The sequence below is a fragment of the Macaca thibetana genome, chromosome 9 (assembly GCF_024542745.1).
Source record: "Macaca thibetana thibetana isolate TM-01 chromosome 9, ASM2454274v1, whole genome shotgun sequence".
NCBI classification, from domain to species: domain Eukaryota; kingdom Metazoa; phylum Chordata; class Mammalia; order Primates; family Cercopithecidae; genus Macaca; species Macaca thibetana.
In genome coordinates this window covers 98951494-98969269 of record NC_065586.1, presented here as the reverse complement: position 1 = coordinate 98969269, position 17776 = coordinate 98951494, and the positions used below count along the sequence as shown (strand labels likewise).

The 17776-nt window shown below is 51.0% G+C and overlaps 3 protein-coding genes across 9 annotated transcripts in view; 2 read left to right on the top strand and 1 right to left on the bottom strand.

The window, feature by feature from the left end:
* BORCS7 (BLOC-1 related complex subunit 7) overlaps positions 1 to 17776 on the bottom strand; it is a 228286-nt gene that overhangs the window by 23985 nt on the left and 186525 nt on the right. Inside the window, exon 1 of one of the 4 annotated variants that reach the window (XM_050804219.1) lies at positions 5938 to 5941. The exons of the other annotated variants lie outside the window; for them this stretch is intronic. The gene's annotated coding sequence lies outside the window, so the exon portion shown is untranslated. Of the gene's footprint in view, positions 1 to 5937; positions 5942 to 17776 lie in introns of those variants that run through there. 4 annotated transcript variants of the gene reach the window in all.
* ARL3 (ADP ribosylation factor like GTPase 3) overlaps positions 1 to 17776 on the top strand; it is a 537289-nt gene that overhangs the window by 359966 nt on the left and 159547 nt on the right. The gene's annotated exons all lie outside the window — the stretch shown is intronic.
* On the top strand, positions 436 to 7834 carry LOC126962752 (steroid 17-alpha-hydroxylase/17,20 lyase). Of its 2 annotated transcripts, none has more exons than XM_050804159.1 (8): positions 436 to 1028; positions 2839 to 2944; positions 3184 to 3413; positions 4055 to 4141; positions 5163 to 5378; positions 5691 to 5860; positions 6755 to 6858; positions 7380 to 7834. In XM_050804159.1, the coding sequence occupies exons 1-8, from the start codon at positions 732 to 734 to the stop codon at positions 7661 to 7663; spliced, it is 1494 nt and encodes a 497-aa protein (XP_050660116.1). In that variant the 5' UTR covers positions 436 to 731; the 3' UTR covers positions 7664 to 7834. The 2 variants fall into 2 exon arrangements, with proteins under 2 accessions (XP_050660116.1, XP_050660115.1); XM_050804158.1 differs by having other exon boundaries at positions 2806 to 2944.

Sequence of the window (17776 nt, the reverse complement as noted above, 5' to 3'; positions counted from 1 at the left end):
AAGAAGGTGTTGACAAGTTTGATCAACAAGGAATGTTATGAAACAGCCTCCCACCTCTGGCGTTCCCAGTACTGACCTCATCTGTCCCTTCCCCTCCACTGCTCCCCACAGCTTTGCACCCCTTTTGTTCCCATACACACACGTAACATTTTTATTTTGGGGGCCATTACCCCACACCCCTTATTGCTGCCAAAACCACATGGCCTTGAGGGCCAGGGCTGGATGGACAGTCACGCCACTGCACACCAGCCTGGTGACAGAGCAAGACTGTCTCAAAAAAAAAAAAAAAAGAACACATAAAAGACCTTTGACAGTCCCTGCTACTCATGACCCTCCTGACTCTGTCATCTGTCCAGTGATTTTGATTTTGCAACATGGAAAGTTTCAAGCTTTGATTCCTGAGCCCAGATACCATTTGCACTCTGGGGTCATTCAAGCATGGGGAGCTCCTCAGAGGGGGATCAACTGACCTCCCTTACCTAGCTCCTCCTCCGGAGGTTTGCCCTGGAGTTGAGCCAGCCCTTGAGGAGACCTTCACTCCTGCTTCTCTCCCTTCTGGAAATGAGCTCAGGCCTGGCTGGGCTCCAGGATAATCTTTGCACAAGGCAAGAGATAACACAAAGTCAAGGTGAAGATCAGGGTAGCCCTTTAAAAGGCCTCCTTGTACCCTAGAGTTGCCACAGCTCTTCTACTCCACCACTGTCTATCTTGCCTGCTGACACCCAGCCACCATGTGGGAGCTTGTGGCTCTCTTGCTGCTCACCCTAGCCTATTTATTTTGGCCCAAGAGAAGGTGCCCTGGTGCCAAGTATCCTAAGAGCCTCCTGTCCCTGCCCCTGGTGGGCAGCCTGCCATTCCTCCCCAGACATGGCCATATGCATAACAACTTTTTCAAGCTGCAGAAAAAATATGGCCCCATCTATTCCGTTCGTATGGGCACCAAGACTACAGTGATTGTTGGCCACCACCAGCTGGCCAAGGAGGTGCTTATTAAGAAGGGCAAGGACTTCTCTGGGCGGCCTCAAGTGGTAAGTGGTGTCTATCTCCTCCCTGCCCCCTTCACCACCCCCTGCGATTGTTCAGGTCTTCAGACCATGCCTAGAATGGTGCTTCCAGCTCCAACAACCTGTAATTCTTCCCAAAGTAGACTAGTGGGGTGATGTGAAGGGAGTGAACCTTCAGACCCCCACCCAGCCTCTAAATGAGGCAGGAAGAATTAAAGGAAAGTCTCCTCTACCAGGCTGCCCAAGAGGTGGGATGGGAAGACCGCAGTGGTCTGAGGGGTCAAGGAGTCCTCACTCCACTCATCTCTCTGGGCCTAGACTTCTCTAATGGACTGAGCAGGTGCATGTACAGCACTTAGCCTAGCACCCAGCACAGTAAGTGCCCCTTATACAACCAGGATTCGTGTTACTCTTCGTGGAAAATGGCGGCAGTGATTACTGTCCTCCATGAAAGCTGCTGGGGAGAAGTAGCCTTGCTGTTGCAGGCTGGGATTGCTGGTTTCCTGATGCCATTTCCAGCTGCTCTAGCTCACAGGGGCAGTGATCTACAATAACGTTTCAGGGTTGCTGATGAGCCTCCTACTGAGCTGAGGAGGCTGTCATGATCCCCGGCCAGGAGGAGTACTGATCATCCAGAAACACTGCCAGTGCCCCAGCCCAGCACCCTGCTGCTGAGAACTCCCTTGAACACCCCAGTAGGGCCCCCAGTCTCTCAGCTTTTTTTTTTTTTTTTTTTTTGAGACAGAGTCTCTCTCTGTCGCCCAGATTGGAGTGCAGTGTCACAATCTCAGCTCACTGCAACCTCTGCCTCCCAGGTTCAAGCGATTCTCCTGCCTCAGCCTCCCGAGTACCTGGGACTATAGGAGCATGCCACCACGCCAGCTAATTTTTTGTATTTTTAGTAGAGATGGGGTTTCACCGTGTTAGCCAGGATGGTGTCAAACTCCTGACCTCATGATCCCCCCACCTCAGCCTCTCAAAGCGCTGGGATTGCAGGCATGAGCCACTGCGCCCCACCAGCCTGTCAGCTTTGATCAAGCCAAGGGTTGGTCTATTTTTCCTTGGACCAATCAGCCAGGTCTGCTGACCAACTACCTGGCTCCCACCTCTGCTGGCTTCCTCCCCGGGGCAGAGAAGATGGAGGAGGCTAGTCATGGGGATCTTCGGGGTCAGGAGATGGAAAAGGGAGGCTTTGGACCCTTATGCTTTTGGGGGCACCTCTAGGAGGCAGCGGCTCGGCCCAAGTCCAGACTGTGTAGACAAAACATCTGTACTCTCCAAATGTGGGCTTGTGGCTAGGTATGCAGGCTTGCAATGGAAGGGTAAACCCGAGTGAGGTGAGCTGTGCCTTTAGCTCACCTGAGGGCTCAGGGAAAAGCAGAGACCTGTGCAGTCCTCAGCCTCTACAATCCCGCCTGCTCTCTACCATCTGGATAGGCATAGTTTAGAGAGTTTATCCCATCCAGAGTTGCCTTCCTCTGGTCAGAAACTGATGAGCAAAAAGAAGCCCAGAGGGCACCCTGTCAGTGAACAGAAGCCCAGTGCTGCCGCATTCTAATTAAGGGTTCTTTCTCTCTCCCCGATCTACTGTGTTTCTGATGGAATTGGGAGTAGGAGGCCTTAGGGTCTGTCCTACCAAGCCCTTGGAGTCATGGTGGAGTGCAGTGGGGCTGTGCCCCATGGAAGTCAGCAGGCCAGGTACCTGCCTTCTCCCCCAGGAAGGAGAGCAGGGACCAGAGGTGCACGGGCAAGGGTGGGGTGGATGGTGTGTGATTCCTATGGCCTCGCTTGCTCTCCAAAGACAACTCTAGACATCCTGTCCAACAACCGTAAGGGTATTGCCTTCGCTGACTACGGCGCACATTGGCAGCTGCATCGAAGGCTGGCGATGGCCACCTTTGCCCTGTTCAAGGATGGCGATCAGAAGCTGGAGAAGATCAGTGAGTGCCAGACTGGCCCCTGGGGCTAGGGCTGCATCCCACAGGAACTGCTGGAGGGAGAGGAGGGTTGGGCAGGGGTAAGGGTTAGGACTAGAGCCCAATGCAGCCTTTTCTTGGCTACTGCTGCCATCTAGTGGCCATCTGCTATCTGTCCCCTGCTCCTGTTAAGAGCAACTGGTAGAGAGAGGGGGTGACGGCGCTGATCCATTTCCCACCCTCATGCCCCTCTTTCCCTTCAGTTTGTCAGGAAATCAGTACATTGTGTGATATGCTGGCCACCCACAACGGACAGACCATAGACATCTCCTTTCCTGTCTTCGTGGCGATAACCAATGTCATCTCCTTGATCTGCTTCAACATCTCCTACAAGAATGGGGACCCTGAGTTGAAGATCGTACATAATTACAATGAAGGCATCATAGACAGCCTGGGCAAGGAGAGCCTGGTGGACCTATTCCCCTGGTTGAAGGTGAGCATGATGCCACACCCTGCCTTCAGGTTTTAGTAGACCCTGACAGTGTCCCCAGTCTTCCTTCCTTTTTACTTCCCCGCTCCAGCCGCAGTGACCCATCTTTTTCCTATCTCTGACACCTCTACCTCCTCTGCCACTTAAAACCTTTGCCATTTCTCTGCAGAGATAGATTTAGCCTTTTAATTATGCACCTTAGTACTCCAGATAATGACCTTCATTTCTTTTCCAATGACCATGTGCCAGTATGAAGCATTCTATAAGCATTCATCACTGAATTCCCCGTGGAGGTCGGTTGTACTATCCCCATTGTGCAGGTGAGAAGCAGGCTTAGCAAGCTTGTCTGAGGCTTCAGGCTCAGGTCTTCAGGGCTGGGCACACAGCAGAGTCAGCGCTTGATGTTTGATTGAATGGGGAAGGAGAGGTGGAGACCACGCCCTCCTCCCCTGTTTAGAATTGTCTTCGTTGTCATGATGAACCTGTTCTGTGTCCCCATCTTGCCTTCCATTCTGGCTGAAGGTCAGGGGTGGAGTAGGAACTTCCAGAGACAGAAAGCTAAGATCTGCCTCCAGGAGAGACTCTGGCAGCCGGAGAAGCAAAATGGAAGAAGGGTGGATTTAACATTTCTTTTTACTTCCCAGGTTTTCCCCAACAAAACTCTGGAAAAATTAAAGAGGCATGTTAAAACACGAAATGATCTGCTGACTAAAATATTTGAAAATTACAAGGTAGGTGATACAGCAGAAGAGAATATGAGTTAGGCTAAAAGTAATTACGAGAGCAGGGTAGGGTCCATTCTACACGCTGTAGGAGCTTCAAAACCTAGTAGAACCTGGCACATAGTAGGTGTACAATAAAAACTGACTTAAGGGCCGGGTGCGGTGGCTCACGCCTGTAATCCCAACACTGTGGGAGGCCGAAGTGGGCAGATCAATTGAGGTCAGGAGTTCGAGACCAGCCTGGCCAATATGCTGAAACCCCATCTCTACTAAAAATACAAAAACTAGGCCAGGCAAGATGGCTCATGCCTGTAATCCCAGAACTTTGGGAAGCCAAGGTGGGTGGATCACTTGAAGTCGGGAGTTCGAGACCAGCCTGACCAACATGGAGAAACCCCGTCTCTACTAAAAATACAAAATTAGCCAGGTGTGGTGGCGCATACCTATAATCCCAGCTACTCGGCAGGCTGAGGCAAGAGAATCACTTGAACCCGGGAGGCAGAGGTTGCAGTGAGCAGAGATCATGCCATTGCACTCCAGCCTGGGTAACAAAAGTGAAATTCCTTCTCCAAAAAAAAAAATAAATAAATACAAAAACTAGTTGGGCATGGTGGTGCGTACCTGTAGTCCCACCTGCTCGGGAGGCTGAGACAGGAGAATTGCTTGAACCCGGGAAGCAGAGGTTGTAGTGAGCTGAGATTATGCTATTGCACTCCAGCCTGGGCATTGCACCAAGATTGTCTCAAAAAAAAAAAAAAAAAAAAAAAAAAAAAACTGACTTAAGGAGTTGGGATGGAAAAGTGAGGAATTACGAATTGAAGAGGATCCTAGAAGAGACCTAACCTCTCCACCAAATTCGAAGAGGGCCCAGGGCTGCCTCCCACCTCCACAAGCTCGTAGGCCCTGCCCAGACTCGCTCCGCTTCTAAGTGGAAGGAGCCTTGTTATCTCTAGTCAGGGACAGAGTATGGCAGGAGTGTCACAGATGGGGCTCCTTCCTTATTAATGTCTCCCAACCTCACCCAACTCAGGAGAAATTCCACAGCGACTCTATCACCAACATGCTGGACGTACTGATGCAAGCCAAGATGAATTCAGATAATGGCAACGCTGGCCCAGATCAAGACTCAGAGCTGCTTTCAGATAACCACATTCTCACCACCATAGGGGACATCTTTGGGGCTGGCGTGGAGACCACCACCTCTGTGGTGAAATGGATCGTGGCCTTCCTGCTGCACAATCCTCAGGTGTGCTTCCCCCTCATCAATCCCAGACCCCAGGCAGCCCAACCTCTGGGCTGCAGACAGAGGGAGAGCCAATTCCCTCAGGCTTTCTGTGCAGGAACACTAGGCCTGCCCTGCCCCTTACCCAAGCAGTAGTTGGCTTTGACCCCCGAGTAGAGCTGCCCTATCTTCTGGAAGCTGGGCCTGGGCCCCAGAGCCACTACTGGGAAGGGACTGGACAGGCTCTTCTGGATGTCACAGTTGGATTCTTCTCCAAGCCCTTGCTTCTCCTGGACTTACACACACTAGTCACCTCCAACTTACTGTGGTCTTCAGGTGAAGAAGAAGCTCTACGAGGAGATTGACCAGAATGTGGGTTTCAGCCGCACACCAACCATCAGTGACCGTAACCGTCTCCTCCTGCTGGAGGCCACCATCCGAGAGGTGCTTCGCATCAGGCCCGTGGCCCCTATGCTCATCCCCCACAAGGCCAACGTTGACTCCAGGTGTGCCTGCCCTCCCAGCGACATCTAGCCCCATGATGCATTCAACACAGCTTGCCAGCCCACCTGGTTCTCCCCACCCCCGGCCCCTGCTGGCCAACCTAAAGTCAGTCAGCCATCAACTGCTAAAAACATCCTGCCAGCCGGGCGTAGTGGCTCACACCTGTAATTCCAACACTTTGGGAGGCCGAGGCAGATGGATCATGAGGTCAGGAGTTCAAGACCAGCCTGACCAATATGGTGAAACCCCTTCTCTACTAAAAATCCAAAAATTAGCCACGCGCGGTGGCATGCGCCTGTAGTCCCAGCTACTTGGGAGACTGAGGCAGGATAATCGCTTGAACCCGGGAGGCGGAAGTTGCAGTAAGCCAAGACCGCGCCACTGCACTCCAGCCTGGGTGACAGAGCAAGACTCTGTCTCAAAATAAATAAATACATAAATAAAATAAAAATCATCCTGCCCTCAGCCCTGTGGCTCCATGTCTCTACCACCTACATGCACGCACTGACTCATCCACAGATCTGCCTGACTTCCCGGAGGAGCTTCCTGCTGCCCTCGGAGACATGAGGTCTGGGATGAAAGACTGGGAGCTCCATGCTCCAACCAGCTGCAGCGCGCACATAACATGCGCCGCAGCTCCAAACGCACACCCACATCCACTGCCAGACACCAAAGTCCACAGACACAGGTGTTCAGACATAAGCTGTCAGGAGGGAAGGGCTGGAGAAGGGCTGGATTTAGATTTGAGCTGGCAGAAGCTGAGGAAAAGGTGAGTGAGTGGGAACGAGGGAGTAAAGGGCACTTTCCCCACGGTGGAGGAATGAGGGGGCATGAGGCTGAGCAGGGAAGGGAGGATAACGTCCCAGACCCACTTTTCCTCTTCCTCTCCGGAGCAGCATCGGTGAGTTTGCTGTGGACAAGGGCACACACGTTATCATCAATCTGTGGGCGCTGCATCACAATGAGAAGGAGTGGCACCAGCCGGACCAGTTCATGCCTGGTGAGTCCCTGTCCTGTCCTTCATCCTGGGCCGCACAGCCAGCCTGGACTCTGCTCCACCACCCCAGTACCCCTTCACCTCTGCCAAGCTTGCTACTAGAAAACTCTTGGCCCCAACAATACATACCTGTTGACACCCTCATCCTGCCATAGACTTACCCAAACTCTTCACAGCTGGGTTTCCCACACTCTTCCAACCAACTGCAAATGCACCCTCCAAGAAGCCCTCTACGCCTCTGTTTGCCATTAAGTCTGTCCCTTCTCCCCTTGGGTGGTGGTATTTTCATAGGTTAATTCCACCTCTTTTCCATCTTTCCTGAATATTTCATTTCCTCTGTGTCATTAAGGGCTACCTGAGAGCAGGGCTGTATCTCTCCCCAGGCGGGGGTTCCCCCACAATAAGGCTACATCCTCAGATGGGGGTTCCCTGGGCAGGGCCATGTCTCCCCCTCAGCCAGGGCAGAACCATGCCTCTCCTCCCTCCTGCCCTAGCCCCTGGCTGATGCCACTCCTTGCCTGCAGAGCGTTTCTTGAATCCAGCGGGGACCCAGCTTATCTCACCATCATTAAGCTACTTGCCCTTCGGAGCAGGACCTCGCTCCTGTATAGGTGAGATCCTGGCCCGCCAGGAGCTCTTCCTCATCATGGCCTGGCTGCTGCAGAGGTTCGACCTGGAGGTGCCAGATGATGGGCAGCTGCCCTCCCTGGAAGGCAACCCAAAGGTGGTCTTTCTGATCGACTCTTTCAAAGTGAAGATCAAGGTGCGCCAGGCCTGGAGGGAAGCCCAGGCTGAGGGTAGCACCTAAAGGCTGTAACTCACAGCCCCTGTCCACCCTGTGTGGCCCCACAACACCGATTTAGAGATGCAACCCCCCACCCGTTCTCCACCATTCTTCCCTGCTCCCAGCCCACTCCGCCTTCTTTTTCAGCCTGTGGCAATGCCAGTGATGTGCATAAAGTTTTTTTGTTTTCCATAAGGTCCCTGAGTAGTTCATTTATGTATTCATTTGCTCACTCATTCTTTCAACACAGATTTTATTGAGCACCTATTATGTGCCATTCACTGTCTCAGGACACTCGAGCTCCATGGTCTCTGAAGCTTACATTCTAGTGAAGGCTAACACGTGAATAAGTTCAGAGACTCATAAGTGCTTTGAAGTCAATCACAATTTGTGTGATGTCATGAGAAAATGGCAGAGGCAGTGGATGGCTACTTTGAACAAGGGGTCAGGAAAAGTGTTGCATGCTGAGAGAGAAACAGGTGAAAAGGCCTCCAGCTGGGAGACGTCAGCATGGCCAGTGAAGGGGAGAGTGGGCCCTGATGAGGTCAAAGTGGGACATAGTGGTCCATTCCCACTGTAGCTGGGATTACAGGAGGCCAGGAGGGAGGTTGGGTTTTATTCTAATTATGACAGGAAGTCACTGGAGGATTTTAAGTATGTAAGTGGAACAATCTGTTTTTTTTGTTTTTGTTTTTGTTTGAGATGGAGTTTCGCTCTTGTTGCCCAGGCTGGAGTGCAATGGCACGATCTTGGCTCACTGCAAACCCTACCTCCTGAGTTCAAGTGATTCTCCTGCCTCAGCCTCCCGAATAGCTGGGATTACAGGCGGGTGCCACCACGCCCGGCTAATTTTGTATTCTTAGTAGAGACAAGGTTTTGCCATGTTGGTCAGGCTGGTCTCGAACTCCTCATCTCAGGTAATCCACCCATCTCAGCCTCCCAAAGTGCTGGGATTATAGACATGAGCCACCGCCCCCAGCCTGTTTTTTGTTTTGTTTTTGGGGGGGTTGTTTGTTTTGTTTTATTTTTTGAGTGACCTCATCCTTCCCTGGAGTAAACACTGCCAGGTAAGGGCTTCTACAGCTGTCTTCTGCAGCAGCGCGTGGGTTCCGCCTCCTCCCCCTCGAAAACCCCAGGAAGTCTGTAAAAGCTTCCTCACTTACTCTGTTGCCCAGGCTGATTGCAGTGGCACAATCATGGCTCACTGCAGCTTCAACCTCCCAGGCTCAAGTAATCCTCCTACCTCAGCATCCCGAGTAACTGGGACTACAGGCGCACATCACCACACCTGGCTAATGTTTTACTTTTTGTAGAGATGGGGTCTTGCTGTGTTTTCTAGGCTGGTCTCAAACTCCTAAGCTCAAGCGCTTCTCCCACCTCAGCCTCCCAAAGTGTTTGGATTATAGGCATGAGCCACTGTGCCTGGCTGCTTTGTATTTATAAAAGATCACCGTAGTTGCTGTGTGGAGAATGTCCTGCTAAGGGATGGGAGTGGGAGCAGGGAGAACAGTTAGGAAGGAGGCTGTTGTGCTGGTCCAGGAAAACCAGATGTTGATGAGTTAAACCATGGCTACAGCAGTGGAAACAGTGAGAAGTGGTAGGATTGAGTTTATGTTTTGTTTTCCGTGTGTGTGTGTGTGTTTGTTTTTTTTTTTTTTTTTTTTTTTTGAGACAGACTCTTGCTCTGTTGCCCAGGCTGGACTGCAGTGGCGCGATCTCAGCTCACGACAGCCTCCACCTCCCTTAAGCCATTCTGCTGCCTCAGCCTCCCAAGTAGCTGGATTACAGGCACCTGCCACCATGCCTGGCTAATTTTTGTATTTTTAGTAGAGATAGGCTTTTGCCATGTTGTCCAGGCTGGTCTCGAACTCCTGACCTCAAATGATCCCACATCAGCCTCCCAAAGTGCTGGAATTACAGGTGTGAGCCACCAAGCCTGGCCTAAGTTTATATTTTGAAAGTAGGGCAGGCCGGGCATGGTGGCTTACGCCTGTAATCCCAGCACTTTGGGAGGCTGAGGCAGGTGGATCATGAGGTTACGAGATCGATACCATCCTGGCTAACATGGTGAAACCTCGTCTCTACTAAAAATACAAAAAAATTAGCAGGGCGTGATGGGCACCCGTAGTCCCAGCTACTTGCGAGGCTGAGGCAAGAGAATGGCATGAACCCAGGAGGCAGAGCTTGCAACGAGCCGAGATTGCACCACTGCACTCCAGCCTGGACAACAGAGTGAGACTCCGTCTCAAAAAAAAAAAGAAAAGAAAAAAAAAAGAAAGTAGGGCAAAAATGTTGCTTGTTTTGATCCAAACAGGTTTCACTGCATGTTACCTCACAGGTTTGATCTTGGGGGAGTGTATGTGACCCACAGACTGGACCTGCCATTGCCATCCCTCTGTCTTGGTCTGCAAAGACTAAGACTGACGTGTCCCCCTTTCCTCATCCTTCCCTGGAGTAAACACTGCCAGGTAAGGGCTTCTACAGCTGTCTTCTGCAGCAGCGCGTGGGTTCCGCCTCCTTCTCCCCACTCAAAAACCCCAGGAAGTCTGTAAAAGCTTCCTCATTAGAAAATGGAGCCCTGGCCGGGTGCGGTGGCTCAAGCCTGTAATCCCAGCACTTTGAGAGGCCGAGACGGGCGGATCACGAGGTCAGGAGATCAAGACCAGCCTGGCTAACACGGTGAAACCCCGTCTCTACCAAAAAAGACAAAAAACTAGCCGGGCGAGGTGGCGGGCGCCTGTAGTCCCAGCTACCCGGGAGGCTGAGGCAGGAGAATGGCGGGAACCCGGGAGGCGGAGCTTGCAGTGAGCTGAGATCCGGCCACTGCACTCCAGCCTTGGCCAGAGCGAGACTCCGTCTCAAAAAAAAAAAAAAAAAAAAAGAAAGAAAATGGAGCCCTGACTCCTTTATATCTTGAAACCGGTATATTTAAACCTTGGTCATTGGCCGGTCTGCACATGAATGTCCTAAGACATCCCGGAATAAACTGGCCCTTTTAGCCTAGAGAGAGGCCCCATCCCCAACTCCCTGGTGCCAGCCAGACCAGGGTCAGATCATCAACAACCCAGTCCTTCCCCTCTGACTAGAGAGAAGGACCTCAGCAGAGCATGGCTGATCCCCTGCCTCGCTTAGTCTTAGAGAGAAGTCCCTATAGGGAGCGAGACACAGTTTTCAATTACAGCACTACCTTCTTCCTTATAAAGAGGTTTGTTAATCAGGTGGCAGTGGACCATTCCCTACTATCCCCTAACTCGGTCTTGGCCTTCATCTGCCACCTACCCTGAGACTTTGCTAAAGAGCCTGTAGAAGGCCAGGTGTGGTGGCTCATGCCTGGAATTCTAGCACTTTGGGGGACCTAGGTAGGAGGATCCCTTGAGCCCAGGAGTTTGAGAGCAGCCTGGGCAACAGTGAGACCCTGTTTCTAGAAAAATAAAAAATAAAAAAAAATTACCCAGGCATAGTGGCACACCTGTAGTCTCAGCTACTCAGGAGGCTGAGGTGGGAGGATTGCTGGACCCCAGGAGGCCGAGGCTGCAGTGATCTGAGATCACGCCACTGCACTGCATCCTAGAGCAACACCCAATCTCTAAAGAAAAAGAAAGAAAGAAGAAGAAGGATTAGTCTTTCATTTTCCTGCCATTCAACGTTCTGGTTCAATAGTTGGAGAATGAAAGAGTGGATATGTGTGTGGGTGGGAGAGTGAGAGAGAGAGACAGAGATGAAGATACATGGGAACCTACAGACAGACAAACAGATATAGATAGATGTAATACGCACCAGGTCAGTATCTGTCAAAGTGTGGCTCACAGACCCCTTGAGCCAGACTCATCTGAGAAACTTACTTAAAAACATAGACTCTGGTCCCTATCTTTCATGCATTGAGTACACTCTGGGAGCAGGGCCTGGAAATCTGCATTTTCCGGGCTATCCAGGTGAATCTTGTACACACTGACGTGCACCGCCCCCCACGCCCCCCGCCCCAGAGTTCTCAAATGACATTGTATGAGATTCTTGCAAACTTGGGATGTTTTCTATCCCAGTTAAACTCACCCACCACTTCCACAGAGAACACAGACCTTCTGCTAATTGCTTATCTGTTCATCACTAGTCTACAAAATGCCTTTCAGGCCAAGCACAGTGGCTCACACCTGTAATCCCAACACTATGGGAGGCCAAGGTGGACAGATCACTTGAGCTCAGGAGTTTGAGACCAGCCTGGCCAACATGGTGAAACCCCATCTCTAGCTGGGCATGGTGGTGCACACCTGTAGTTCCAGCTACTCAGGAGGCTGAGATGGGAGAGCCACTTGAACCCAGGAGGTGGAGGTTGCAGTGAGCTGAGGTTGTGCCACTGCACTCCAGTTGGGTGACAGAGCGAGAGAGATGCCGTCTCAAAAATAATAATAATAAATAAATAAGCCTTTCAAATTCTGAGCAAATCTGAAATACTTAACTTTCCTCCAGCCAATCTTATTCCCCTCTGCTTTGAGCTGAGGATAGCTTGACTCAATCCAGCACCCAGCTGATGGTGGCAGAGGAACCAGGAGAGGGAAGGGGACAACCTCCAGTATAGCCTTTCCCTTGGGCTCGCTGTGGTGTCAGCATCTCTCCCAGGCTGCTTGTGATGGGGGCTGGGGGCAGCTGCCCACAGACTCTCCTATGGACTTCATTTTTTTTTGAGACAGGGTCTCACTCTGTCACCCAGGCTGGAGTGCAGTGGTGCAATCATGGCTCACTGCAGTCTAGAACTCCTGGGCTCAAGAGATCTTCCAGACTCAGCCCCCAGGGTAGCTAGACTACAGGTGTGTGCCACCACTCTGGCTAATTTTTAAGTTTTTTGAAGAGATGGGGATCTTTTTATGTTGCCCAGGCTGGTCTCAAACTCATGGCCCCTAGTGATCCTTCTACCTTGACCTCCCAAATTTCTGGGATTACAGATGTGAGCCACTGTGTCCTGTCTAAACCTTCATTTTGAAGATAAAGAAACTGAGGGCCATTGTGGAGGCTGGGGATAGGCTATGACTTGCCCCAGATCACACAGCTACTTAGCAGCAGGGCTGGGACCAGAACTCAAGATTTCAGTGGTGCATGGTGAGGAGCCAGCCATGCTTTCCCACCTGTCCCCTGTGGTCATGCCGAAGGGCTCTCGGGATGTTTGGCCGGGAGAGTACCTTTCAGGAAAGGTGAGTGACTGTTTAGAAAATGACTTTATGAACTTTGACTCCTGCCCAAACTGCTCTCCCCTGTCTGGAAGGGCTTTTCACTACTGATCTAAATCCACCCACCTTGAGGCTCAAATACATTTTTTATGACTCATGAGTCCACCATGACTATCCCTCTTCAGCACTCAGCTTCTGTTCCTTGGTACTGAACCTAAACTGAACCTTGGCATCTGAGCATCTGCCTGGGCTTGAAATGAGTGGGGCCCCCCAGGGACACTGTCTACCTCCTGTATCTCTGGAGTTCAAGGCTGAGCCTTCTCATGTTCTTTATCCTGCATATCAGCACCTGACAAATAGAACGTTAGACAAACAAGAGTGATGCAGGACAGGCAAGCCCTAAAACTGGGGCTTAGCCCAGGAGGGTTCTCGGCTTCACCCAGAGAGAATTCCAGGGCAAGCTGGTGGTGGTAGCCAGCAAGCAGCAGTGCACAGAGCAGCAGAGGTGCTGCTCCTCACTGAGCAGGGCTACCCATGGAAGTGTGCCCAGAACAGCAACACAGAGACAGGGCTGCACTCATACGGATATCTGCTTTGAATTATATGCAAACTAAGGGGTGGATTATGCAGAGATTTCCAGGATGAGGGTGGTAACTTCCAGGTCATCAGGTCTTTGCTACAAAAAGGGATGTTAACTCCTAGGTTTTGCCATGGCAATGGTAAACTGACATGGCACAGTGGCAGGCATGTCTTATGGAAAGCTGCTTCTGCCCCCGCTACCTGTTTTAGCTAGTCCTTAATTTGGTTCCATGTCCGAGTCCCACCTTCTGACTCAAGAGGACTGAATCAAATGCTCTAAATCACTTGGTTATTTGGCCCAATGATAGTAAATAAATTCTATCTCCTTATGCAGAAGGAAGCCCAGATCTTTGACAAAGCTGGAAGGTCTTTGCCAAGACCTCACAGTTAACCGTTTGAGCCTCAGACTGTCCTTAACCAGTGGTGTGATAAGTAAATGTTTAACAACCAGGTCTGGGAGGGGCGAGGGTGTGTGGAATAGCCCTGATTTGTAGTGTTTGCTGATTACTGTGGTGTAAATACTCCCACCATGACCAATTTTAAGGTACCAATGTGATGCCAGTAAACAGGGTTGGAAAGAGACACATAATAGCATTACATGTTTTTTACCACTATTATTATATAGTAAATGCCATTATGTAGTAGTTCCACCATTCTGATACATAAATGTAAATAACCTCAAAGGCACAGATAACAGTAACATGTAGTAAAATAACTAGGAAATGATCAGTTTTGAGTATTTATTACCTTTGTGTTTTTTGTTTTTTTTTTTTTTGAGACGGAGTCTCGCTCTGCCGCCCAGGTTGGAGTACAGTGGCCGGATCTCAGCTCACTGCAAGCTCTGCCTCCCAGGTTTACGCCATTCTCCTGCCTCAGTCTCCCGAGTAGCTGGGACTACAGGCGCCCGCCACCTCGCCCGGCTAGTTTTTTTGTATTTTTAGTAGAGACGAGGTTTCACCGTGTTAACCAGGATGGTCTCGATCTCCTGACCTCATGATTCGCCCGTCTCGGCCTCCCAAAGTGCTGGGATTACAGGCTTGAGCCACCGCGCCCGGCCACCTTTGTTTTTAATATAACTCAATTGTAGGTTTTTGTTTTTTTTTTTTGAGACGGAGTCTCGCTCTGTCACCCAGGCTGGAGTGCAGTGGCGCGATCTCGGCTCACTGCAAGCTCTGCCTCCCGGGTTTACACCATTCTCCTGCCTCAGCCTCCCGAGTAGCTGGGACTACAGGTGCCCGCCATCTCGCCCAGCTAGTTTTTCGTATTTTCTTTTTTTAGTAGAGACAGGGTTTCACCGTGTTAGCCAGGATGGTCTTGATCTCCTGACCTCGTGATCCGCCCGTCTCGGCCTCCCAAAGTGCTGGGATTACAGGCTTGAGCCACTGTGCCCGGCCAAGTTTTTTAAATTGGTTGCTTCATATAAACAGCTCATAAAATTCCTGAAAATTTAATAATCAGTTCTAGTGAGCTATTAAGAGCCAACCCTCCCAGGAAAAATGGGCCACTCTTGTCTTAAAGAAAAGCAGTTACTGGCTGGGCTAAGTGGCTCATGCCTGTAATCTCAGCACTTTGGGAGGCTGAGGCAGGTGGATCACCTGAGGTCAGGAGTTCAAGACAAGCTTGGCCAACTTGGTGAAACCTCGTCTCTACTAAAAATACAAAAATTAGCCGGGCGTGGTGTGTACACCTGTAGTCCCAGCTACTTGGGAGGCTGAGGAAGGAGAATCACTAGAACCCGGGAGGTGAAGGTTGCAGTGAGCTGAGATTGTGCCACTGCACTCCAGCCTGGGCGACAGAACAAGACTCCGTCTCAAAACAGACAGACAAAAACTGAGAAGGAGTTCCTGGGCTGGGGGCGGTGGCTCACCACACCAGCACTTTGTAATCCCACCACTTTGGGAAGTCAAGGTGGGCGAATCTCTTGAGCTCTGGAGTTCCAGACCAGCTGGGCAACATGGTAAAACCCCATCGCTACAAAAAAATACAAAAAATTAGCCAGGTGTGGTGGCATGTACCTGTGGTCCCAGCTGGTCCCAGTTATTTGGGAGCCTGAAGTGGGAGGATCACATTGAACCCAGGAGGTCGAGGCTGGCAGTGAGTGTGCCACTGCACTCCAGCCTGGGTGACAGAGCAAGACTTTGTCTCAAAAAAAAAAAAAAAAAAAAAAAAAGAAAAGAAAAAAGGAAGAAAAGCAGTTCCCCTGAGTCTCCCTGCTGATGGGAGGGGAAATCCTTCCCTATTGTGGGAGGGTGAGAGTGAATGAATGTTCTATCAGCCTCGGGTGGCCACGAAACCTGAGGCAAATGAGGAGCCCTCTCTGCAGTCACACTCAGAGATGTTAGCGCCCCTCTCTGGAGGGTGTGGATCCGGTCACAGAGGCCGTGCAGTGGGGTGGGAAGCGCAATGGATGAATTAGATCCAGACCACCCAGGTGCTCGGTCCCGGCTCCCGTTTCCTGGTCCTGGATCTTAGGCCCATCACTAACTTCCTGAGCCTCAGTTTCCCCATGGATAATGTGGGGGAACCTAGCGCCTGTGCAGCCCATCTTCTGAGGCTCTGGTGCGGATGAGAGGCAGAAAGGAGCATGTGGGCAGGAGAGTCCCACACAGATGGGACCGCAGATGACTTAAAGTCAGGTTGCAGAGACAGATCCTCCTGGTGATGTCATTTACAGACTGAGTGGCCATGGACACCTTATGTGGCCTTAAGCCTCGGTTTTCCCAGCTGTAATATGGCGGGGGTGGGTGGGTGGGGAACTGGGATGTTTGTGTCATAGCGTTACTGTGAGGATCAAATGTGAACCTATGAAATACATTTAGTGCCTTGATAAATATTGGGTTTCTCATCGTTGTCTATATCCAAACCCAAGAAATGAGTCCTTCTCAGGGTTTTATACAAATCTCCCCAAAAGCCACCAGTTTGGTCAGGAGGGGGAGCGGGTGTGTGCAGATGAATCCCCCCACAGGATGGAACCCTGGGGAACCCACCCTCCCTGCTCTGTCCCCGGAGGGCCAACTACAGCCCCTGGCCTGCTGCCTGCCTGCTCCGTCCACACAGGGCCAGGGCTGACGGACTGCCGGGCAGCGGGTGGAGAACCCAAAGACAAACTCACGGCTCCAGCACAGAAGGTGTTCTGTCACAGTTTCCATGGGATTGGGTTTCTTGAGACTTCTTGGTGAGAAAACATGAAATGAAGGGTATCTGAAGCTATGGTGAGGAACAGGCTTATAACAAAGTGAGGAGAGGCCAGGCGCGGTGGCTCACGCCTGTAATCCCAGCACTTTGGGAGGCCGAGGTGGGTGGATCACCTGAGGGCAGGAGTTCAAGACCAGCCTGCCCAACATGGCGAAACCTCGTCTCTACTAAAAATACAAAAAATTAGGCGGGTGTGGTGGCGGGCACCTATAATCCCAGCTACTTGAGAGGCTGAGACAGGAGAATCACTTGAACCCAGGAGGCGGAGATTGAGATTGTGCTACTGCACTCCAGCCTGGGTGACAAGAGCAAAACTCTGTCTCAAAGGAAAAAAAAAAAAAAAAAGCCAAAAACAAACAAAACAGAGTGAGGAGAAATTTCAGGTCAAACAAAAATCCTCTTCTCCCCTCACAAACACAGAAGGTTCTACTTTCATCCCCTTGGAGGAAGAGCAAAAACACTCTTTCAAGGAAAAGAGACAAGATCCAAACTGTAACTCCTGAGAATTTTACAATGTTTCCAAGGGGTTACACCCTCCCTGGAAGTTGACATTGGTCTGACTACTGGTGGCAAGCAGCGTCACCTGTCCTGGGGTGACGCCATTTTAGCACTGAGGGGCTCTTGGAGGTGAAGCCTGGCTGGGTGTGAGGGGGTCTGCCCCCCTGGAGCAAGAGGAGATAGGGTAGCTCCTGAGGAAATGGTGTCTGTTTCATTTTTCACCATGTTACTCTTGGCTCAATGTATCATTCGCTAGTTCTCCCTCACCTTTGAAAAGAAATTATAAGGCTCATGCCTGGAATCCCAGCACTTTGGGAGGCCAAGGCAGGTGGATTGCTTGAGCCCAGGAGTTCAAGAGCAGCGTAGGCAATATGGCAAAACCCTGTCTCTACAAAAAATACAAAAATTAGCTGGGCATGACAGTGTACACCTGTAGTCTCAGCTAGTTGGGGAGGATGAAGTGGGAGGATCACTTGAGCCTGGGAAGTCGAGGCTGCAGTGAGCTGAGATTGTGCCACTGCACTCCAGCCTGGGCCAAAAGAGAAGAGAGAGAGGAAGAAGTCACAAGTTCTTCATGTGGCTTGTGAGCACCTACATTACAGCTCTTCACTGCCCAGCCTTCTGGTTATTACATTTGCCTTGGAGCCAACAGACCTGGCTTCAAATCCTAGCTCTGCCACTTATTAGCTTTGTGATCTTGTAAAGT